This window comes from Equus caballus, chromosome 2, assembly GCF_041296265.1.
Source record: "Equus caballus isolate H_3958 breed thoroughbred chromosome 2, TB-T2T, whole genome shotgun sequence".
Taxonomy (NCBI): Eukaryota; Metazoa; Chordata; class Mammalia; order Perissodactyla; family Equidae; genus Equus; species Equus caballus.
In genome coordinates, this window is record NC_091685.1 from 36,520,471 (window position 1) to 36,539,537 (window position 19,067).

Here is a 19,067-nt window from a genome sequence, read left to right on the forward strand (position 1 = left end):
CCTGACCACTCCTCGCTGAGGAAGCTATGCCAAGGCTCCCATCACCCATCCACCCATGCCTCGGCTTAGCATTCTGGCCCTGTAGGCTGCTGGGCTCCCCCTGCCACCCCTCTCCCCATTTTCCCTCTAGTGATACTGATCTGATTGTTGGCGGGCGGAGGGGGATGTCAGGCTGTGTCTGGCTTCCTGGCTTTGCTCAAGCGGCTCCCTCTCCTCCCTTCCCCTAAGTTTGCAAAAACCTCCTTTAAGAAGGCTCAGGTCCCGGACCCCAGGCTGGGTTAGGGCACCCACTTCCTCTGGGCTCCAACCACCTCCGGTCGTCGGCCCTATGGCAGCTCCACGTGTGCATTATTTGCCCCGCAAGACTGGGGGCGCCTGGAGGGGAGACTGGCCCTGTGTCCTGGCGCCTGGCAGCTAGGAGCCCACTGAAAGTATGTTGAATGAATGGAGCAAACCAAGCTTGCAAGGGAGAAATTGGCAACTGCCGACCTCACCCGGACCACAGTGGGGCGGGGAAGAGTGTGGAGGGCGTGGCCACGCTTGACGGACGGGCCCGCAGCCCACTGCGAGAGGAGATGGGCGGGCAGTCCCCGCCCACCGATTGCAGGATAAGTCAGAGCGCCGGCCCCGGCGGTCAGGGGCTGCTGGAGCAGACTCACCTGCGACAGGTGCTCCCGGCGGACCTCGACGAGCGCGGACGGGCGCGGGGCCGGGCGCTGCGGGGAAGATGCTGCACGAGCGGACGGTGCGGCTGCAGTACGGAAGCCGCGTGGAGGCCGTGTACGTGCTGGGCACCTACCTCTGGACCGATGTCTACAGGTGAGCGGGGCCACCGCGCCGGGCCGAGTCCCCCCTCTCACCCCTGCTCAGCCCGAGATCTCGGCCCCAGAAATCCCGAGACCCTCTCGGGACTCGGGAACGCGGACAGCCTTCCTCCAGCTCGGGTTGCCCCTCATCCCGAGCCCGCCGCGCCCAGAAGTCTTAAGAACCTCACCCAGAAACCTGACAGCCCCCAGAGCTTGTGCCAGCCTCCCCGAAATCCTGACGCTCTCCCACACACCCTGACACAGCCCCGGCTCCATCACTACCCCTTTCCAGCTTCCCTCCCCTGCGCCTCCCTCTTCCCACCGCCTGAGCCTCGCCAGCCCCTCTCCCAGGGCGCCTCAGCACCGCCCCAGCTTCCCCGCTATCCGCTCCGCTTTCACTTCTCCGCTTTCCCCTCAGCACCTCCCTTCTCCTCCCTCTTGCCCTCCCCTCAAAGCCTCCTGGCTCAGCACCCACCTCAGCCCAGCCCCTTGCCCCACTCCCAGATCAGCTGAGCTTCCTCCAGGATGTGCTGGGGGCTGGGGCAGGGCCAGAGGGGAGCTGGCCCGAGCAGAACCTGGCCCTAGGGGTTGCTCAGGCTCGGATTTCACCCTGTGGGGGCTGCTGGTGGTTGCCTGTCCCCAGGCACTGGCCATGAGCTCCACGTCCCCAAATGCTTTCCCCTGACTTCACCCTGGCGTCAGGAAGGGACCTTGTTCCAGCCAGCTGAGTGTGCGGGGGTGGGGTCTTTGTCAGAAGGGTGCCCCAGATCCAGGACCCTGTCCCCTCCTCCTCTTCTCCAGTCCACAAACTTTGGTGGGGTGCAGGATTTCTATGACAGCAGGATGTGGCGTGGGGAAATTGAGGTGAGGGCCCCACCACTACTCCCAGCCCCCAGGAAGCAGCCGAGTCTGGTGACCCATCTCCCTGTGGTGTGTGTGGCGGCCACGTGAAGGTGCAGCTGGTGTGAATGAAGGCATGGAGGGTGCAGGGCAGGATGAGCGCCCTCTCTTCCCAGCATTCGAAATGTCCCCGTGGCTGGGGTGGGAGGGTCAGTGCTGAGAGGAGGGAGCATGCAGAACTCTTAGGTGGGACCCTGTGCTGATAACCTCCAGTGGGTCCCCTAACCTCTCTGTGCCTTGAGCTGAGCTGGAGGTGCCAATGTGGCTTAGTGCTCCCAAATCATTCTGTCATCTGAAGGGCCCTGCCTCCCCCAGGACCCCACCAAATCCCATCCCTCTGTCTTCCTACACACCCTCCCCAGCCCACCTTTCTACACACAGTCCCCAGCCTAGTCTCTCTGCCACCTCCAGTGGCCCTGGCAATCCCGTCCAGCCAGTCTCCTGCCACATCCTCAGCAGGCCCTGGCTGTGCTGATGCCATCAAGCCCCAGCCTCCTTCCCCCAAGGGCAAAGGGCCCGTGCAGACCAGGGCCCCTCTCCCCTCATCTGCCCCTGGCCTCAGTTGTCCACATGGAAACCCCAGGGGTGATTTCTGAGGATCATAACACAGCAGTGGAGTGTGGTCCAGGCCTCAGTGACCTGGGAGGGTGCCCCTCCCTTCCCCACCCCCAGTCCTAAACTGGGCCAAGAAGTGGGCTGGGAGCCAGGGCACTCAGGTCTCCAGGCTTCAGCTGTCACCATAGCCGCCTGTTTGTTCACATGGGCACAGCCTGAAAGGCTGGCACGGTGGCTCCAGCTGGTGGGGGGGAGTAAGGAAGGGGGCCATGCTCAGGCCCCCTGCCCTCCCTCTGTCCCGGCAGAGAGAGGCCCTGCGAGAGCGGGGGCAGGGAGTGGGGACTCTTCCTCCCTCTGGCAGGGACCGGAGATGTGACAGTCCCCTTGGTCCTCTCTCAAGAAACCAGCCACAGCCACAACGACCCACAGCCACCACCTGCACTTCACTTAAGACTCTCCCCCAACAAGAGAGGCAGCCCGGTCTAGACCAGCACCGTGCAACAGAGGGAGAATGCAAGCCGCAGAGAGAGCCTCACGTGGAACCTTTCATTTCCTAGTAGCCACATTTTTTTTTAAGTTAAACAGGTGAAATTAATTTTAATGATATATTTCATTTAACCCAATCTATCCAAAATATTATTTCAATATGTAATCAATCTAAAAATTACTTTTTTTTAAAGATTGGCACCTGAGCTAACATCTGTTGCCAGTCTTCTTTTTTTTTCCTTCTTCTTCTTCTCCCCAAAACCCCCCGGGACATAGTTGTATATTCTAGTTGTAGGTCCTTCTGGTTGTGCTATGTGGGACCCCACCTCAGTGTGGCCTGATGAGCAGTGCTAGGTCCGTGCCTGGGATCCGAACCGGCGAAACCCTGGGCCACCAAAGCCGAGCATGCGAACTTAACCACTCAGCCGTGGGGCCAGCCCCAGTATAAAAGTTATTAATGAGACAATTTATGTTTTCTTGTTCATTCTCCTTGAAATTCAATGTGTATTTTATGCTTACGGCACATCTCAGTGTGGCCAAGTGCATTTCAGGTGCTCAATAGCCACAGGTAGCTGCTGGCCACTGTCCTGAACAGCACAGGTCTAGAGCAGAGGTTCTTAACCTGGCACTGTCGCATTTGGGGCCAGATAATTGTTATAGGAGCTGTCCCGTACATTGTAGGGTATTGAGCAGCATCTGTGGCTTCTAACCCCTGGATGCCAGTAGCAACCCCCCAATTGTGACAACCAGAAATATCTCTGGACAATGCCAGCAGTCCCCTGGCAGGAAGACAAAATCACCTCCAGTTGAGAACCGCTGCTCTAGTGGAAGAAAGCCTCTTCTGGAACTAAGGAGGCTGGGCTGTTGCTGCTCTTGTCACTCCTGATATCTGTAGTGGTGAGAGCTGCTGTCAGTATGAACAACAGCCGGAGATATTGGTGAGCTCTTATGGACCAAATGCGTTATCTCCTCTCTCCTCCCCACAGACCTTGGAGGTCATGCTGGGGTCATCCTGTTTTGTCGATGAGAGAAGTGAGGCTCAGAGAGGTAAAGCCATTTGCCCGATGTCACACAGGACTCAGGTGCAGGTCTGTCTGACTCAGAACTCATGCTCTTAACCTTCACTCCATCCTGTGTGACCCTAAAATGATGAGGTTCAAATGGATGACCCTCTCAGCCTGTGTCCCTTCCACCCTCCATCCGGGCCACGAGCCCACTGCCCCTGGAGACTTCACTCACCCACATTCGACCTTCCACTTCCCACTGAGTCCTTCCAAACCCCAACACGGGTCCTGACTCAAGCCCCTCGAGCTCCTCCTTGAGGAGACCCCAAGGGACAAGGCCTGGTGGACTCTGTGCCCAGTCAGTTAGGGAAGGGTGTCTTGACCCCTCATTCCTAAGCCATGAGGTGAGGTGAGTGAACAGGCCTCAACACCCGGCCAGCCCCCTTCCCAAGGGCTCTGGGCCCCCTTTCCTGAGATACACACACACAGCTTCCTTCTCCTCCAGACACACAGCGGGGGTCTTGCCTGCCCCGTTCCTCAGCAGACCCTGTGGTCCACCCCCCCTCGCAGCACAACCGGCCCTGTGGGGATGGATGGCCTGGCCCAGCCGTGTTCTGAGTGCTCATCTCCAGCAGGCTGAGTAGATGCACAGGAGGAAGGAAGTAGGATTTTTTTTCTGGAGATTTATTTTCTAGTAGTTGGTCAAGATACTCGCTGTTTCCTTCAACGACTCCCAAATGCACTTGTCTTAGGTGTGGCACACGTCTGCCTTGTCCACACAATCTCCCCCATGGTCCCTTTAGCTGGCAGCCACTTCTTCGCTGGGGCTGGCTTGGGGCCCCATCCGATTGTGGCTTGAAGTTGGAGAGAGGGCTGGAGTGAGTGGCATGCCCAGGTCACTCTCACGCTCCCCACCCACCTGTGGTGAGGGATGTTCTCCCTGCACTGGAGCCAGGGACGCCCCTGAGTCTGGAGGGGGTGGAGAAGGAGCCTTGGAGTAAAGTAGTAGAGGGGTCGTACGCCCAGCTCTCCCACTGACCCATAAACCAGGCCCTGGAGTCAGCTTCTCCCGTCCCTCCTCACTTTACGCCTCTGTCCAGAGAGCTGGGAGTTCTCGACTGGGCAGGTGTCTGCTTCTCCCTGGTGGAGAGAGGTGAGGATCCGTATCCTGAGGTCTGCAGGAGCTTCGGGGCACAGGTGATGTTAACAGTTGTCTCTTGCCTCTGCTGAGCAGTCTCCTGGTTACATCCGACCTCATGATGAACCACGAGGCGGGAGGTGGGGGTGATCCCCTGCCCCCTTCCCCGGGGTACACCAAGGCAGAAGCTGACCAGCCATTTTCCCGGCAGGCCCTTGCCCATCACCCTCTGGCAGAAGATGGCGGGGGGGGGGCGACCAGTGCAGGGGTTCCTAGACGTCAGCACAGTGAAATGCTAGGAAAACAGAGAAGACTGCAGATGTGCATCCTGCCCTGGGAAGAGCCTGGAGAATCTGAATTCATCCCCATCTCACGCCCTCCATTCTCTTCTCTTGGTTGGTGTGAGGGTTTTAGAAAGTATCCTTAGCACAAAGGCCAGGGAGGATCTGTGATCCAGTTTGAAGTGATGGGGACTTGGGGCGCCGTGATCTCCCCTTCTCATAGAGTGCCGGGCGCCGCCTCCCACGTCCCATCTCCTGCCGACTCCCCCACACGCACTCCCCCTGGTGCATTGGCTTTGTGGATGCTGTTAGCCCCTGAAGGCACCTAGCTCATTCCCACTGCAGGCCTCTGCAAGCCTGACATTTCATCCCTTAGGTCTCAGCTCAAATGTCACCTCCTCCAGGCAGCTTTCTTGACCACGCTCATTTCGTGGTGCCCTGCCCTGAGCCCCAAGCCCTCTCTACCTCGTTACTGTTTTTCGTTCTTTGCAAATCTTGTTATTTACCGAACATTACTGTCTACCATTTACTGAACACTTTTCCGTACCAAACAGGCTTCTTAGCCCCTTGCATGCTCATCTCACTTGTATTTAATAGTTTACATGTGTCTAAACTTGATAACAATTTTATGAGTTGGGTACTGTTATTGACCCCCTTTTACTGTTGGGGAAACTGAGGTAAGGGATGTTTGTCCAGGATGACACAGCTGGGAAATGGCGAGGGGCAGAGCGCAGGCCCCTACCCGCGCTCTCCTTCTGCGATCTTGTTTTCGGTGTGTCCTGCTCCACGCTCCCGGCTTTCCTTGTTCCCATGCCCTCCCACCCTCCAGTCACTGAAGGGCTCCTTGGTTGAGTGAGTGAATGAATGGAGTGGCCAGTGATGCATGTGGACTGGCGTATCGTTGGGCTGAGCTCTCCACCCCAGCCTCAAGGAGCAGGCACTGTTGGATGGGCTGGTGGAAGGTCAAGGGCTTGTGGCCGAGCTTGGCCAGAGCAGCATTTGCTCCTGAGAGAATGAAGGGAGGAGGAATTCAGGCTGCGTCAGGTGGACCCATAAACCAGAACAGCATCCAATGCCCTCAACCCTACATGGGAGACCCTGCCAGGAGCTGCTCCAGAGCTCTGGTTTCAAGCTGGTTCCTGGGGGATGGGAGGGTTCTGGAAGGGACCTGGCCCCCGTGTGTCGAGCCCACTGCCCCCTGCACAGCTGGGGTCCGTGGGGCCTCCCCTTCCTGCTCTCTGGCCATGAGTCGGGAGGGGAGCACAGTAGCAGGCTCGCCCCGGTGCCCGGCCCACAGGATAGGCACACCTACTCAGCTCTAGAGGAGGCGGTTTTCGGAGGCAGCTCTGTCCTACCCAGCTGTGCCCGACCCCGTGCCCAGGTGCTTTGATAGCTTAAGCCTGCTTATCTCGGTCTCTCACCCAGGAGTCCAGGGCAGGAAGCCAGCCTTTGCGTCTCCTCTCTGGGCCTCTGACCCCAACCTGAAAAATAAGTAGGGGGCTCAAAAGGTTCCTAAGGGCTTCTCATGTGGTGCTCTCCTGAGCTGGGCCTGACACTGCCCCGCCCCCACCAGCCGTCCCAACCTGGAGGACCTTCATGGGGGACTATGACTTACGGATCCTCTCCCAGGAAGGGAGCAGCCAGGCCCAGAGCCCGGAGGGCTTAGCTCGCACTCTGCCATCACCGTCCCTGAGACAGAGCAAGTGCTCCCTCCATGGGCCTCAGCGTGCTTGTCTGTAAAATGGGATGACATTAATACAGGCTTCCTGGGGCTGTCGAAAGGATGGACTGAGATCATGTGGGCCAAGGGCTTGGAACAAGGCCCGGCATATAATAAATACTCAGTTCGTAGTTATCGTGAATAGGTATTGGGTTTACTATAATATTGTTAAAACAAATAATAAGGAGACACAGCCTCAGAGAGATGATAATGCTCATGGGAGAGAAACGTTGAACAACATTCATTAAGTGTTGTTTGAGGCACCAGCAAAGGGAGGGAGAGATGAGTCCTGGCTGATGAGATTAGGGAGGACTTCCTGGAGGAGGTGGCAACCAAGCTGGATCCTGAAGGGTGGATAAGAGTTCACAGTGTGACCAAGACATGCCACACAGGGGCAAAGGTACATGGCAGGAAAGTTGGGACACACGGGGGGCAGAAAGGGCGTAGTTTCCGTGGCCTGATGTGTAAGGCTAGAGAGTTGATGAGCTCAAATGAGGGCTTTGAATGCCAGGCTCAGATGATGCACTTGCTTCTGTAGGCAGTGGGGAGTCTCTGAGGGTGTCTGGGGAGGGAGCGACGATAGATTAGGTTGTTTTTTCCCTAGGGAGAGGCCCTGGGGCAGCTGGAGGCACCAGTGCCTAGTGAGAGAGACTGCTGAGGTACCAGGTGGAGGAGTCTGGCTGAAGACAGACGTCACGATTTGCCTTCGCTCGATCCCTGTCCAGGGCAGCTACCCGCTCGGGGCTCCAGCCACCACCATGCCAGGTGTGAGGCCTTGCCTGCCTGCCCTGGTCCCTCTCCTTGTGGGTGCTCGCCATGGGGTGCATGCCAGGCTGGCACCCACGTCCCCCCCCCACCTCAGACTTCTGCAAAGACCCGAGGGCAGGATGTCGCGCCCAGTCTGCCAGGAGCCGGGGTCACTGTGGGAGTGAGCCCCGGCTGGTGTTAACAAGGCTCAGGGCTGGTGGATTAGTTCAGAGAGCCAGGTGCCAGCTGGGAGCAGGCACACCACGCCCTTGAGTCTGGGGCTGAGTGAGTCGCCCCAGCCCTGAGAGGCCAAGCTGGTGACACTGCCCACCGAATGAGTGAAGACCAGAAATGCCGAGTGGCTCCCCAGAGGCCATCCAGCATTTGTGGGGCTGGGCACAATTTTGTGATGTTAAGTGGCAAAACGCAGAATTCCCTTGGGTTGGGCTCAGTAAACATCCGTCTTCTGTATCTGACACTGCTTTCCAGTCTTGCTCTAAGTTCCTTTGTGTGGCACCCACCGACCAGCCATTTCTCTCCGTTTCCACAGCCAGCACCTGGTCCCAGACCGCCGTCATCCTGGACAGCTGCAGTCACCTTCTTGCAGGTCCCCACTCCCATTATTGCTGTCCTGAAATCTGTTCCCCACCCTGCACCCTGGGTGATATGTCACAGCGCAAAAATGACCATGCCATCCCCTGCTTGGAAGCCTCCACTGCTCTCAGGAGAAAGGCCAGCCCCTCACCGTCGTCTAGATCCTCTCCTCCCGACACTCTCCCTCCCCCTTGCTCGCAAACTGCAGCCGCACTGACCTCCTCCAGTTTCTTGAGCATGCTGGGCTAACGTCCACCTCGGGCCACCACGCAAACCGTCCTGGCTGCTTGGAAACGCCTGCTCCTCCTCCCCTCCTCGCTCTGCCCAATTCAGTGCTTCCCAAACTGTGGCCCCTGGACCGGCAGCAGCTGCACTGCCTGGGAGCCTGTTAGCAACACAGATTTTCATTCCACGATGTGTATCAAATCCTCATGCTGTGCACTTTGAATGTATGCAATTATTTTTGTCAATTTTTCCTCAATAAAGTTGGAGGGAAAAGAAAGAAATTCAGTTTCTCAGGCCCGGGCCCAGCTGAATGAGAAGCTCGGGGGTGGACCAACCACCTGAGTTTTGATGGGTCCTCCAGGGGATGCTGGTGCACACTCAAATTTAAGAACCACGGTCAGATTAATTCACATCTGTCCTTTAGAGTGTAAAGTTTAGACCTTAGCTCAAATGCCACTTCCTCCAGGAAGCCTTCCTTGACTCCCAGATCAGGGCCCCATGGCACCTCATACCTCTTCTTTCTAGCAATGATCACAGCTGTAGTCTCACGATTGACTGTGCAATCCAACTGTGCAATCTCTTCCACTGGAATACATCTCCAGGGGCCTAGGGAACATGGTGTCTTTTTTGCCAATCTACCCCATACCCTAGAACTGTGCCTGGCTCGTAGAGAGTGCTCCATAAATACGTGTTGAGTGCATGAATAAGCCCATAAGCAAGCCCTCCTCTTCCAGCCCTTCCTGCAGCAAACATTTATATTTACCATGTGCCTATACAGGCCAGGTGCCGAAACGAAGAGAGGACAGTCCCTACCTTCAAGGAGACAACTGCCCCAAGGGAAAGTCAGCACAGGGACAAATCGACTGAGTTGGGTCTTAGTAGGGATGGACAGTTGCCAGGCAGAGAAGTCAGGGAAAAGTATGAGAGGTAGAAGGAACAGCATGTGCAAAATGCATGGTGAGATGGAACGATGCAGGAGTTGAGAGGCTAGAAAGTCAAGTTGAGATGCAGTGGCTAAGTGCCTCTGGGTGGACTCCAGGCTAAGGCGTTTGGGTTTCACCATATGGATAGCCACTGAGGAGCCCCTGAAGGTTTTCAAGCAGACAAGTGATCTGACTTCTTTAAAAAAAAGAAAAAATCACTCTGGTAATACAGTTTGGGAAACCAAGAAGGGTGGGTTCCCTCATTCATTTATTCCCCAAGTGTGTATTGAGTATGGCCATGTCCTGAGTGCTGGGATACAGTGGTGGGCAGAGCAGACGTGGTCCCGGGAACTGGCAGCCCGTCCTTCCGCCCACTCTATCTCTGGCCTCTTTCTCATAAGCAGGAGCTCATGACCACCACCAACACCCCCACTCTCTTTCCCTCAATACCGTCCTGGGCCCCTCCCCACAGCCTCCGGGGATGACAGAGGTACTAGCAGAGGCTCTCGGGTTTCTTAGGGAGATTCTGAGAGCTTCGTCCTGGGGAGGGAGGCAGCCAGCAGGATCTGCAGGGGACAATGGACGCCTTTGTTGCTTCTGCCAGGGCCGCTCCAAGAATAGCTGTTTGCTCAGCTCAGAGCAGGGCTGATGGGAGGGTGGTGGGAGGGTGCGGGGCTCTGTAGCTCTGATGTCGGCTGAATGTTAGCCACCCACCCCGCCCCAGCCTCTGGGCTCTGGGGCCTCCTCCAGTGTCTCACTGGTCCAGAGGAATGAAGGTGGCGGGAAGCATCGCTTACAGCATCGATTGTCAGAGTCGGGTCCTAAACCCGACGCACCCTTTGAAAATTGTAAAGCATTTTTTTCTAAATAGAATTGTGTGCAGAAACCCAATATATGAAATCAGATGAAATGACAGTTTCATCTGATTTCTGGCTACAAAGGGGAGCAGGGACCCAGCAGAGAGATCCCCAGCTTTTCAGTGCCTCCTCTCCACCCCTCGGCCCGGGGTCTGCCCCCTCTGCACTCTCTGAACTCCACTCTGACGTGGTCCCATCCTCTCATTTGTCACTTGATGAAGCTGGGAGAGAAGCACCTTGCTCAAGGTCACCCAGCAGGTTGATGGTCAAAGCTGAGACTTTCACTAGCAGGATGTTTCCCAGACCTGAGCCCACGATTGCCCAGACTCATGTGATTTTTACCAAAACCGTATTCGACCTGTAATACTATTAACGTTTTTCTTTAAATCAACTCACATTTTTCTTATAACTTTATTTTAACTGGAGATCTTATATCATTACCATAAACGGCAAGCCCTTATCAATTGCCATAAAAAGAGAACACATGAATAAATACGTAAATCATCCACGTGCCACCTAAAAGCATCTTACGCGCGTACCCACACCTCCCTTTGGGAAATGCTGCCTGGCGCTTCTAAAAGGCTCCCTTTTGTCCTGCTCAGCTCCACCCTCGAGGCTGGGAGTGCCCAGCCCTGTGCTTGGCTCTGCGGGAGGAGGGGTGGAAGAGGCAAGAACCTGCCCTCCGGGGCTTAAGGTACAGAGGAGTCTGGGCACCCCAAGCAGCACCACGAGACAAAATGAGCCCCTGCCCCATGAGGGATGAGAGAGGGGGTCTGTGGGACAGGAGCGGTGGGCGGTCATCCTGTGTCTTTGTAGGTCAGCACATGGGCACTCAGAAGGTACAGGGTGCACACTTAAGACCCCCTCAGCGAGTCAGTGGCAAAATTGGGGTGGAATCCCCATCTTTTGCACATGTACCCCCAATCCTGGGGTTTTTTTAGATGCACTTCTAATGATGGATGTGGACAGTGGCAGCAGGCTGTGACCAACAAGTGTCCAGGCACAGATCAGCCCCGTGTCCCCATGATAGGCTGAGGACTTTAGAAGGCAACAGACAGATAAGAAACACAGTGGCCCTGGAGTTCTTTTTCAAGCTCCTTTCCAAGCACCAGGCATGGGCTGCCAGACCTGTGTCCACTCTCTCCCGCCAGTGCCCGAGACCAGTGTTGTTTGCCAGCAGCCCCCGCAGTCTGTGGCCTGGGTCAGAGAGAGCATGCCTGGCGGCCTCTACAGACTCGCACTCATGGCCTTGGCCACCCCAGGGCTCTGACTCCCAGACTGCACTGCTGAACATCTTAGACTGGTGCTTCCCAAAATGTAGCCCCTGGACCGGCAGCAGCAACAGCTCCTGGAACCGTGGTAGAAATGCACATTCTCAGGCCCCACTCCAGCCCTCCTGAATCTGAACTCCGAGGAGGGGCCCGGCCATCTGTGTAGATGAGCCTTCCAGGTGTTGCTGCTGCTGCTGCTGACCTTTGGGAGCCGCTGCTCTCCTTCAACCCTGGCCACTGTTTGCATCTCCAGCTGCCCCCACTGCGCCTCAGTCCTGCCAGCCTCTCCAGGGATGCGAATCACAAATCTGTACCCTTAAAAAAAAAATCTGAAGATTTAAACACACTCCCTGATGATTCTGATACCCACTGTAGTGGAGAAGCTTCTGGAACCCAGGAGCACCCGACACTTGTAGCTATGTCTTAGTCTCAAATCCCATGAGAGTCCAACCTAGATCCTCTGAGCTGTCTTTGGCCTTTGGGAACCTTCAGACCGGGGGCTGGACTTGTAAAAGCTGTCAGGCCTGGGCTCCTTGCCCCCCGTCTCTCTGTCCTTCCTGTTACCCGCCTGAAGCCGGTGTCTTAGGCAGCTCCAGCTGCTGTAACAGAATACCATAGGCTGGGTGGTTTAAAAGCAGACATTTCTTTCTCTCACTTCTGGAGGCTGGAAGTCTGAGGTCAGGGAGCCGGATGCTTGGGTTCTGGGGAGAGTCTCTTCCCGGCCTGCAGCCAGCCGCCCTGTCGCCGTGTGCGCACGTGGCCTCCCTCCCTGCATGGAGAGAGATTTCCCTCTCTCTTCCTCTCCTTGGAAGGCGACCATTCCTATCAGATTAGGACCTCGCTCTCATGACTTCCTTACTTATCTCCTCAAAGCCTCATCTTCAAATACCGTCCCAGCGGACGTTAGGGCTCCAATAGGTGAATTTGGGGGACACAGACACTCAATCCAGAGCAACGAGATCAAACCAGTTCATTTCCTGCCCTGAGATCTTGGTGGTTTCTCAAGAATTCCAAAAGTATTTCCCTTTCAATAGAAAACCACTCCGGAACCCCAGGAATGACCCTCAGAGGGAGGAATTCCAAGCCCTGAATGTTGTGGCAGGAAGGAGGTGTCTTTACGACAAAGCCAGCCCACCCCTTCTCCTTGAGGACCCAGGTTCCAGCCTCCATCCCTGTGACACCCAGCGCTTGGGCCCTGCCGCTGGCCTCCAGCTCTGATATGGACGGGCCTGAGAGACAGGGTTCCAGGCCCAGTGCCACCTTCAGAGCAAATTCATTGCTCCATCTGGGCCTCAGATCCCCACAGACAGACAGACAGACAGGAAGACAGGCAGGCAGGTACCAAAAAAAAAAAAGAATTCAGATCCCCAGGCCCCACCCTTGAACATTCTAACTCAGTTGGTACACGATTGCCCAAGCAAACTGTATTTTTAACAAGTACCTCTGTGCTACGAGGCGATTGCAGTATAGCTGGGTCCTTCAGGGTCCCCCAGACGACCTGGGAGGGCCCTGGCAGCCTTGCCCTTCCAGGATCTCCTCACCCGCCCCAGGGACCCCCGTGACCGACTCTCCTCTCTCCCTACAGCGCAGCCCCAGCCGGGGCCCAGACCTTCAGCCTGAAGCACTCGGCGCGCGTGCGGGTGGAGGTGGTGCGTGACGGGCAGGCCGAGGAAGTGGTCACCAACGGTAAACAGCGCTGGCCTCTCTCACCCACCACCACGCTGCGGCTCACCATGAGCCAGGCGAGCACCGAGGCCAGCAGCGACAAGGTACCATGGCCGGGGACGTCCGCCTCCGAGGGCTGCGGGAACCGGGGTCACGCTGGAATCCAGCCAGGCTAGAGCAGCGCTGTCTGATAGAAACAGAATGTGGGCCACGCGTGTCATCGTCAGTTGTGTAGGAGTCACATTAAAAGAGCAAAAAGAAGCAGGTGGATTTAATTTCAATAATTTATTATCATTTCGACATATCAATATAAAAAAATGTTAACAAGATAGCGTACGTTCTTATTTCATACCGAGTCTAAATCTGGTGTCCGTTTCACAGTTACAGTGCATCTCAGTTTGGACTTGCCACATTTCAAGTGCTCAAAAGCCACCTGTGGCTGGTGGCTACCATATGAGTCAGCTCAGCATTAGCCCATGAAATAATGGCTTCATGGAAGCTTAAAACTGTGGGCTGCTGAATGATGGAGTATTCAAATGATCGAAGTTACAGCCACAAATGTCCTTGGTCTCACTGTGTATAGATGGGGTGCTGGGCACCCAAGCAACACAGTGATTTGCCCGAGTGGGGCGGCCGAGACCAGACTTACTTCTCTGGGTTCTCTGACTAGGAATTTCCCCATGTGCCCCATGGCAGTGACGGCACTGAGCATTATCCAAAGAAAACTACTTCAGACCTGCCCCCTGGCTCCTTAGCGGGTCTCGGCATACACCATGGCAGATGTGAGGGCCCCCCGCAGGCAGCAGAATGCACGGGGTGGGGCACACGTAGGTGGTCGGCACCCTGGATGCAGTCTGAGAAGAGGGGAGTCCCCTATCTAGTTGAATAATCTGGGAGAAGCAGCCTGCCAACCCAGGAGTGCTTCCTGGAGGAGAGGGTTTGGATGTTTGGAGAGAGTTGGCTTACAGCCTGAGGTATGAGGCAGGGAGGGTGGTCCCCTCAGATTTCCCTGCTCGTGATCTGTGTTCTCTGCTCTTCTCTCCCTCCCAATGCGCCTCACCACCAAGGTCACCGTCAACTACTATGACGAGGAGGAGAATACCCCCGTCGACCAGGCCGGGCTCTTCCTCACGGCCATTGGTGAGTTGGCGTGCCAGTGGCCTGGGTGCCTCTGTTCCCCAGGGCCTGGCATTGCTGCCCTTCTCGGTGGCACTTGGGCTGTTTTCAATGCTGCAGCCCTGGCACTCGAGCTACCTCTAAATAATGCAGGCCTGGGGAGGGAGGCCACACGTGCCCAGGCCCTTCTGTCCTGGGGAGGGATGTCCTGCAGGAGGAGACGTGCCCCGTTCTTCCAGCAACCCAGCCCAGCATCAGCATCCCCATCCTAGGCTCTGTGGGCCACAGACAAGAAAGGGCAAAGTCTGCTTCTCCCCTGCAGCCTGGAGAAGAGTCTGCCTCTCCTAGTGAGAGAAAGGGCCTGTCTACAAAGCCTGCTTGCCCTCCCTAGACCCAGCCGTGGGGGCACAGAGATGCAGCCTGGATCCTTAATGTGCCTGGTCCAAGCTCTTCATTTGACTCATGAGGACAGTGAAGCCCAGAGAGGTTAGGGAACTCATTCAGAGTCACACAGCCACTCCGTGGCAGTGAGTTCAGAACTCAGGAAAGAACCCCTCCCAGGTTCTTTCCATCTGCACCACATTCCCCTGTCCTGGGTACCAGGGCACGTGGGATGCAGTGTTTTGAACCTTCCGTGACTCCACTCTTCTGCAATTGAGGTATTACTTTTACACGTTTTTTAAATCTTTAATCATATACTATTTAAGCGAGGAGGACATGTCAGAGGGCCCTTTTGTCCATCCAGCCTTAATTTCGCGTTGGCAGAGTTGCCACATGGCGGGGGAGAGAAGTACCAGTTATTGAGGGTCAATGATGGGCTGATGCTTTAGGAACGACAGCGGCGTCTCCCACGTGTTCAGCACCTCGTCCGTGTCCAGGACTGTGCTGCGTGCTTCGAGGAGGAGGAACACCTGACAATTATTGAGCACCTACGGTGTACCTGGCTCCAATACTGGATGTTTACTGTCGTGACCTCAATCTGCTCCTGCAAACTACGCTGAGGATGGATACTATGAATGGCTCCATTTTACAGATGAGAAAACCAAAGCTCATAAAAAGTAAAACAAATGAAAACTTGAGACCACACTCCCGGAAGTGGTCTGTGGGACCCCAAGTCACTTCAGTTATCTCATTCTCCAGGGGTCTCAGATCTCCCCCCAAAAAACAGCCAGTTCCCAAGTCAGCACCTCCTTCTCCAGCTCTGTGCTTTTAGCCCCAAAATAGGCTCGACAGCAGCGCTCTTTGCCTCATAGCTGTCTCCCCAGTGGGCTCGGTTGCTGGTCACCCTGTCCGTCTCTCTGCGCTGAGGGGAGGCCCAGCCTGGGGTGGGGTCCTCAGACAACCTCGGGGGGCCTTGGGAGATGGAAACCAAAGCCCCAGAGTTGCAGCTGGGAGCTGGCACGTGTGTGACCCTCACATGCGCACAGAGTCTCCAAGTTGTCTCAGATGACCATCCCTGAGGAAACCTAATCCCACAGGGACAGGGACACCTGAGGACATAAGCAGGAAGGGCAGTGCCAGCGGCCTGTCAGATGAGGGTGATCTCAGAGGGCTGACCACACCGTTGCTGAGGCGTCCACCAAGGCTAGGCGGACTTAAGATAGACAGCAAAATAGTGCACACGAGGAGGCAGGACCGGACCGCTCCTCTCCGCCACAAGACCGTAAAGCTGGGCTCAGCGGAAGCCTCAGAGGAGCTGCAGGGCCGAGACCCCAGAAGTACCCCGTACGCCCATCGTGAAGGACCAGGCTCATCCTTCGGAGGTTCTGAGGCTGTGCTTTCGCTGAACGATTATTTATTTAACTGCCAAGAGGCCCAGCCGTTTAGGTTCCGTGGGCCAGCAAAATGTCCCCTGCCGAAAAAAAAAAAATAATAAGCCTGACAATTCTGATGCTTGGTCAAAAAGAAAAGACATTAATAAAATAATTTGCCATCAATTATCACCATCATTTTAACATCTGAAAAGTAGGCAGGGCATAATCTCAATAAAAGACAGTCAACTACACTGCAGAAGTAAAGCTTTATAAAAACTCACCCCACTGAACTTATGTTTCCTGTTCCATCAGGGACCCTGGTGAAAATCTGGTTTCCCTCGGGACCCATGGGTCCGTCTGACCCCTCCAGGTCTTACCTTCCCTTAGGCATCTAACCTAGGAGGCCTGGAGCCCCAAGTCCTGAGGGATCAGTGAGGGGCAGCACCTCTGAGGCAGGCAGACCGTCAACATCCCGACACGGCAGGGCTACCCCCAAGGACGTGTCCGAGTCCATCTGGCCCTGGTTCTGTCCTGAGCCCCCGCCGAGCAGAAAGAGCCCTGGCTTCAGAGCAAACAGAAATAAGGCGAAGTTCTGGCTCTGTCCCCTCCAGCCACATTGTGACCATTGACCTTCTGAGCCTCAGTTTCCTCATCTGCAAAATGGAGTTCACAGTGCAGTCTTGCACGTGCTGACATGGATTTCACAGGACGGGGCATGCAAAGAGCCTGGTGTGGGGTGGGTGCTCTCTTTTCTTTCCTCCCTTCCTCTTGGACAGTCTCATTTTCTCTCTGCCTGGGTGAAGTTGAAGAACCTTATTGTCTTCCTCCTGGGATTTGGGAACACATCCACGGTGCCCTTGCCCAGATCAGGCCCTGGATCTTCATCCCAGTCCTGCCAAGGACTTGCCATGTGACCTTGACAAGTAGCCCACCCTGTCTAGACCTTGCTTTCTTTTTTGAGGGAGATTAGCCCTGAGCTAACATCTGCGGCCAATCTTCCTCTTTTTGCTGAGGAAGACTGGCCCTGAGCTAACATCTGTATCCATCTTCCTCTACTGTATATGTGGGATGCCTGTCACAGCGTGGCTTGCCAAGTGGTATGTAGGTCCACACCTGGGATCCGAACCAGCAAGCCCCGGGCCACCGAAGCGGAACGTGCGAACTTAACAACTGCGCCACGAGGCCAGCCTCTAGACCTCACTTTTTCCCAGCTATAAAATGAGAGTTTTGAGCTCATGGATCCCTGGGGCCTTCAAGACGCTAATTAGGGCTGATTTGCAAAGCCCTCCCGTTAAGGGGGAAAGTGGGAGGAAGGAATAGTTTCACCCTCTGCTGTGGATCTGGCAACGGGAGCGGTACACACACAGAGCTTTGAGAATTTCTTGAATCAACCTAAGGACCTCATTCCTTGAACCCCCTCCCCAGAGCCTAGGATAATTGCCCTAGTTGGCTGTCGGGGGAGAGTCCTTCCTCCCCACCGCACCCTAAGCTGCCCGGTTGGGCAAGAAGGCCAGGCCCCCTGCCCTTGTCCATAGCCAGCCAAACTCCTTGTGCCTCTGTGTCAAAGCTGAGCCTTCAGTGTCTAGAGTCTCAGGCAGACTGCTTTGAACCCAATCCCAGTGACATTTCCCGTTAACCTGCCCCACACCCAAGGCGCCACCTGACACCTTGGGGCTATTCCGGGAGCTAAGTAAGAGCAGAGCCTCTGGGAAAATGTCGTCTGGAGCCCAGAGGCCCTGAAACAGATGTCCTCCTGCTCCTCCCCAGGAAGGCAGGGCCTCCCAGGAGGGCGAAGCTTGGGGCAGGTCACGCCAGCCCTGTTCTCCATCCCTACAGGATCATCCTGTTGGGATCTAGTCAGATGAGACGCTGGGGGAAGCTTTGAAGGGGAGAAGTCCTCCAGGGATGGCTTGGAGCTTGAGGGGGTTTCCGAGGGAGGGTGGCGAGGAGAGGAGGTCGTTTGAGTTGACTGTGACGATGAGTGATGGTCATAAGAGAGGAGCGTGAAACGCATGGAAGGTTGGGAGGTGGGTGATCAGGGAGCCCAGTTAAGTAAGGCCCAATTGCATGACGGGAGGTCAGTGAAACTTACCTGAATTTTACACATCAAGAAAGAGCAATAGGCATGTTATTTAGGATTAGGGAGATTGCTTCTGGCAGGTGAGGGCAAGGGCTTGAAGGGGAGGCGTGTTTTTCCTTAAAAACTGTTTTTGATCCTATTTGATTTTTTGTGCATGCTATGTGCAAATATCACATTGATAAAATTTTTAAATTTAAGAAATTCGTAACGAAGTAAAGCACAATAAAGTGCTTCCTAATCCCTCTCCTGTGACCCCCTGCTTCCCTGGACATGCCACAGGAGCCGTGACGTGGTGCCACCTTGCAGCCTAGAGACAAAGGCCACAGGGCTGCCAGGATGGGCATGTGGCCAGCTCCTCCGAGAATGACTTTCAGGGTAGCAAGTGTGGGTCTTGGAAGGCGGGTTTGGCTTTTGGAAACAGCCCAAGAGGGAGGTCAGCCTGGGTCAGTCAAGGGCAGGGGTCTGGAGTCAGAGGGAGGGTGATGCCCACGCCCAGCTCTGCACTCTCTGGGGACTTCATGGTCACTTCCCTGCTAAGCGCCTTGGTTTCCCCATCTGTCGGTGGGGCCGGCTGGGTGGGTGGTGACTCCTCCCTCCTGGCATGATTGAAGGGAGAACATGCATGCTCTGCAGCTGGCAAAGTGGACCAGAACCAGGAGAGATTGTTATCTTGAAAAGCAAAGAGAGTGGCTCCTAAGGAGGCTGGGTCTGCAGCTGGTTCCCAGGGAGGAGCTTCAGGAAGCTGGAAACTTCGTGGAGGTCTGGAGGCCAAAACCAATATTGTTCCTCCGTCTGAGCCTTCAGCCTCTTTAACAGCAGCTGGTGGTTCCGCCTTCGCCACTTTTCCCTAGAATCCTTATCCTGCACCAGCCTCCCAGATTTTCAGCCCAATTTCCTGACAGGTGGCATCTCTGAGTCTGGGTTTGCTTACCTATAAAATGGGAA

General features: G+C 55.6%; 1 protein-coding gene and 1 long non-coding RNA gene across 2 annotated transcripts in view; both read left to right on the forward strand.

The window, feature by feature from the left end:
* Nucleotides 1-727: 727 nt before the first annotated feature.
* Nucleotides 728-19,067, forward strand: part of PADI2 (peptidyl arginine deiminase 2) — a 40,908-nt gene continuing 22,568 nt past the window's right edge. Inside the window, exons 1-3 of the mRNA NM_001163822.2 lie at nucleotides 728-819; nucleotides 13,093-13,276; nucleotides 14,240-14,312. Of these exons, the coding sequence (NP_001157294.2) occupies nucleotides 728-819; nucleotides 13,093-13,276; nucleotides 14,240-14,312 (349 nt within the window). The remainder of the gene's footprint in view (nucleotides 820-13,092; nucleotides 13,277-14,239; nucleotides 14,313-19,067) is intronic.
* On the forward strand, nucleotides 7,495-8,737 carry LOC138920953 (uncharacterized). The gene is made up of 2 exons (XR_011433046.1): nucleotides 7,495-7,655; nucleotides 8,188-8,737. It is a non-coding gene; the product is annotated as an uncharacterized lncRNA (long non-coding RNA).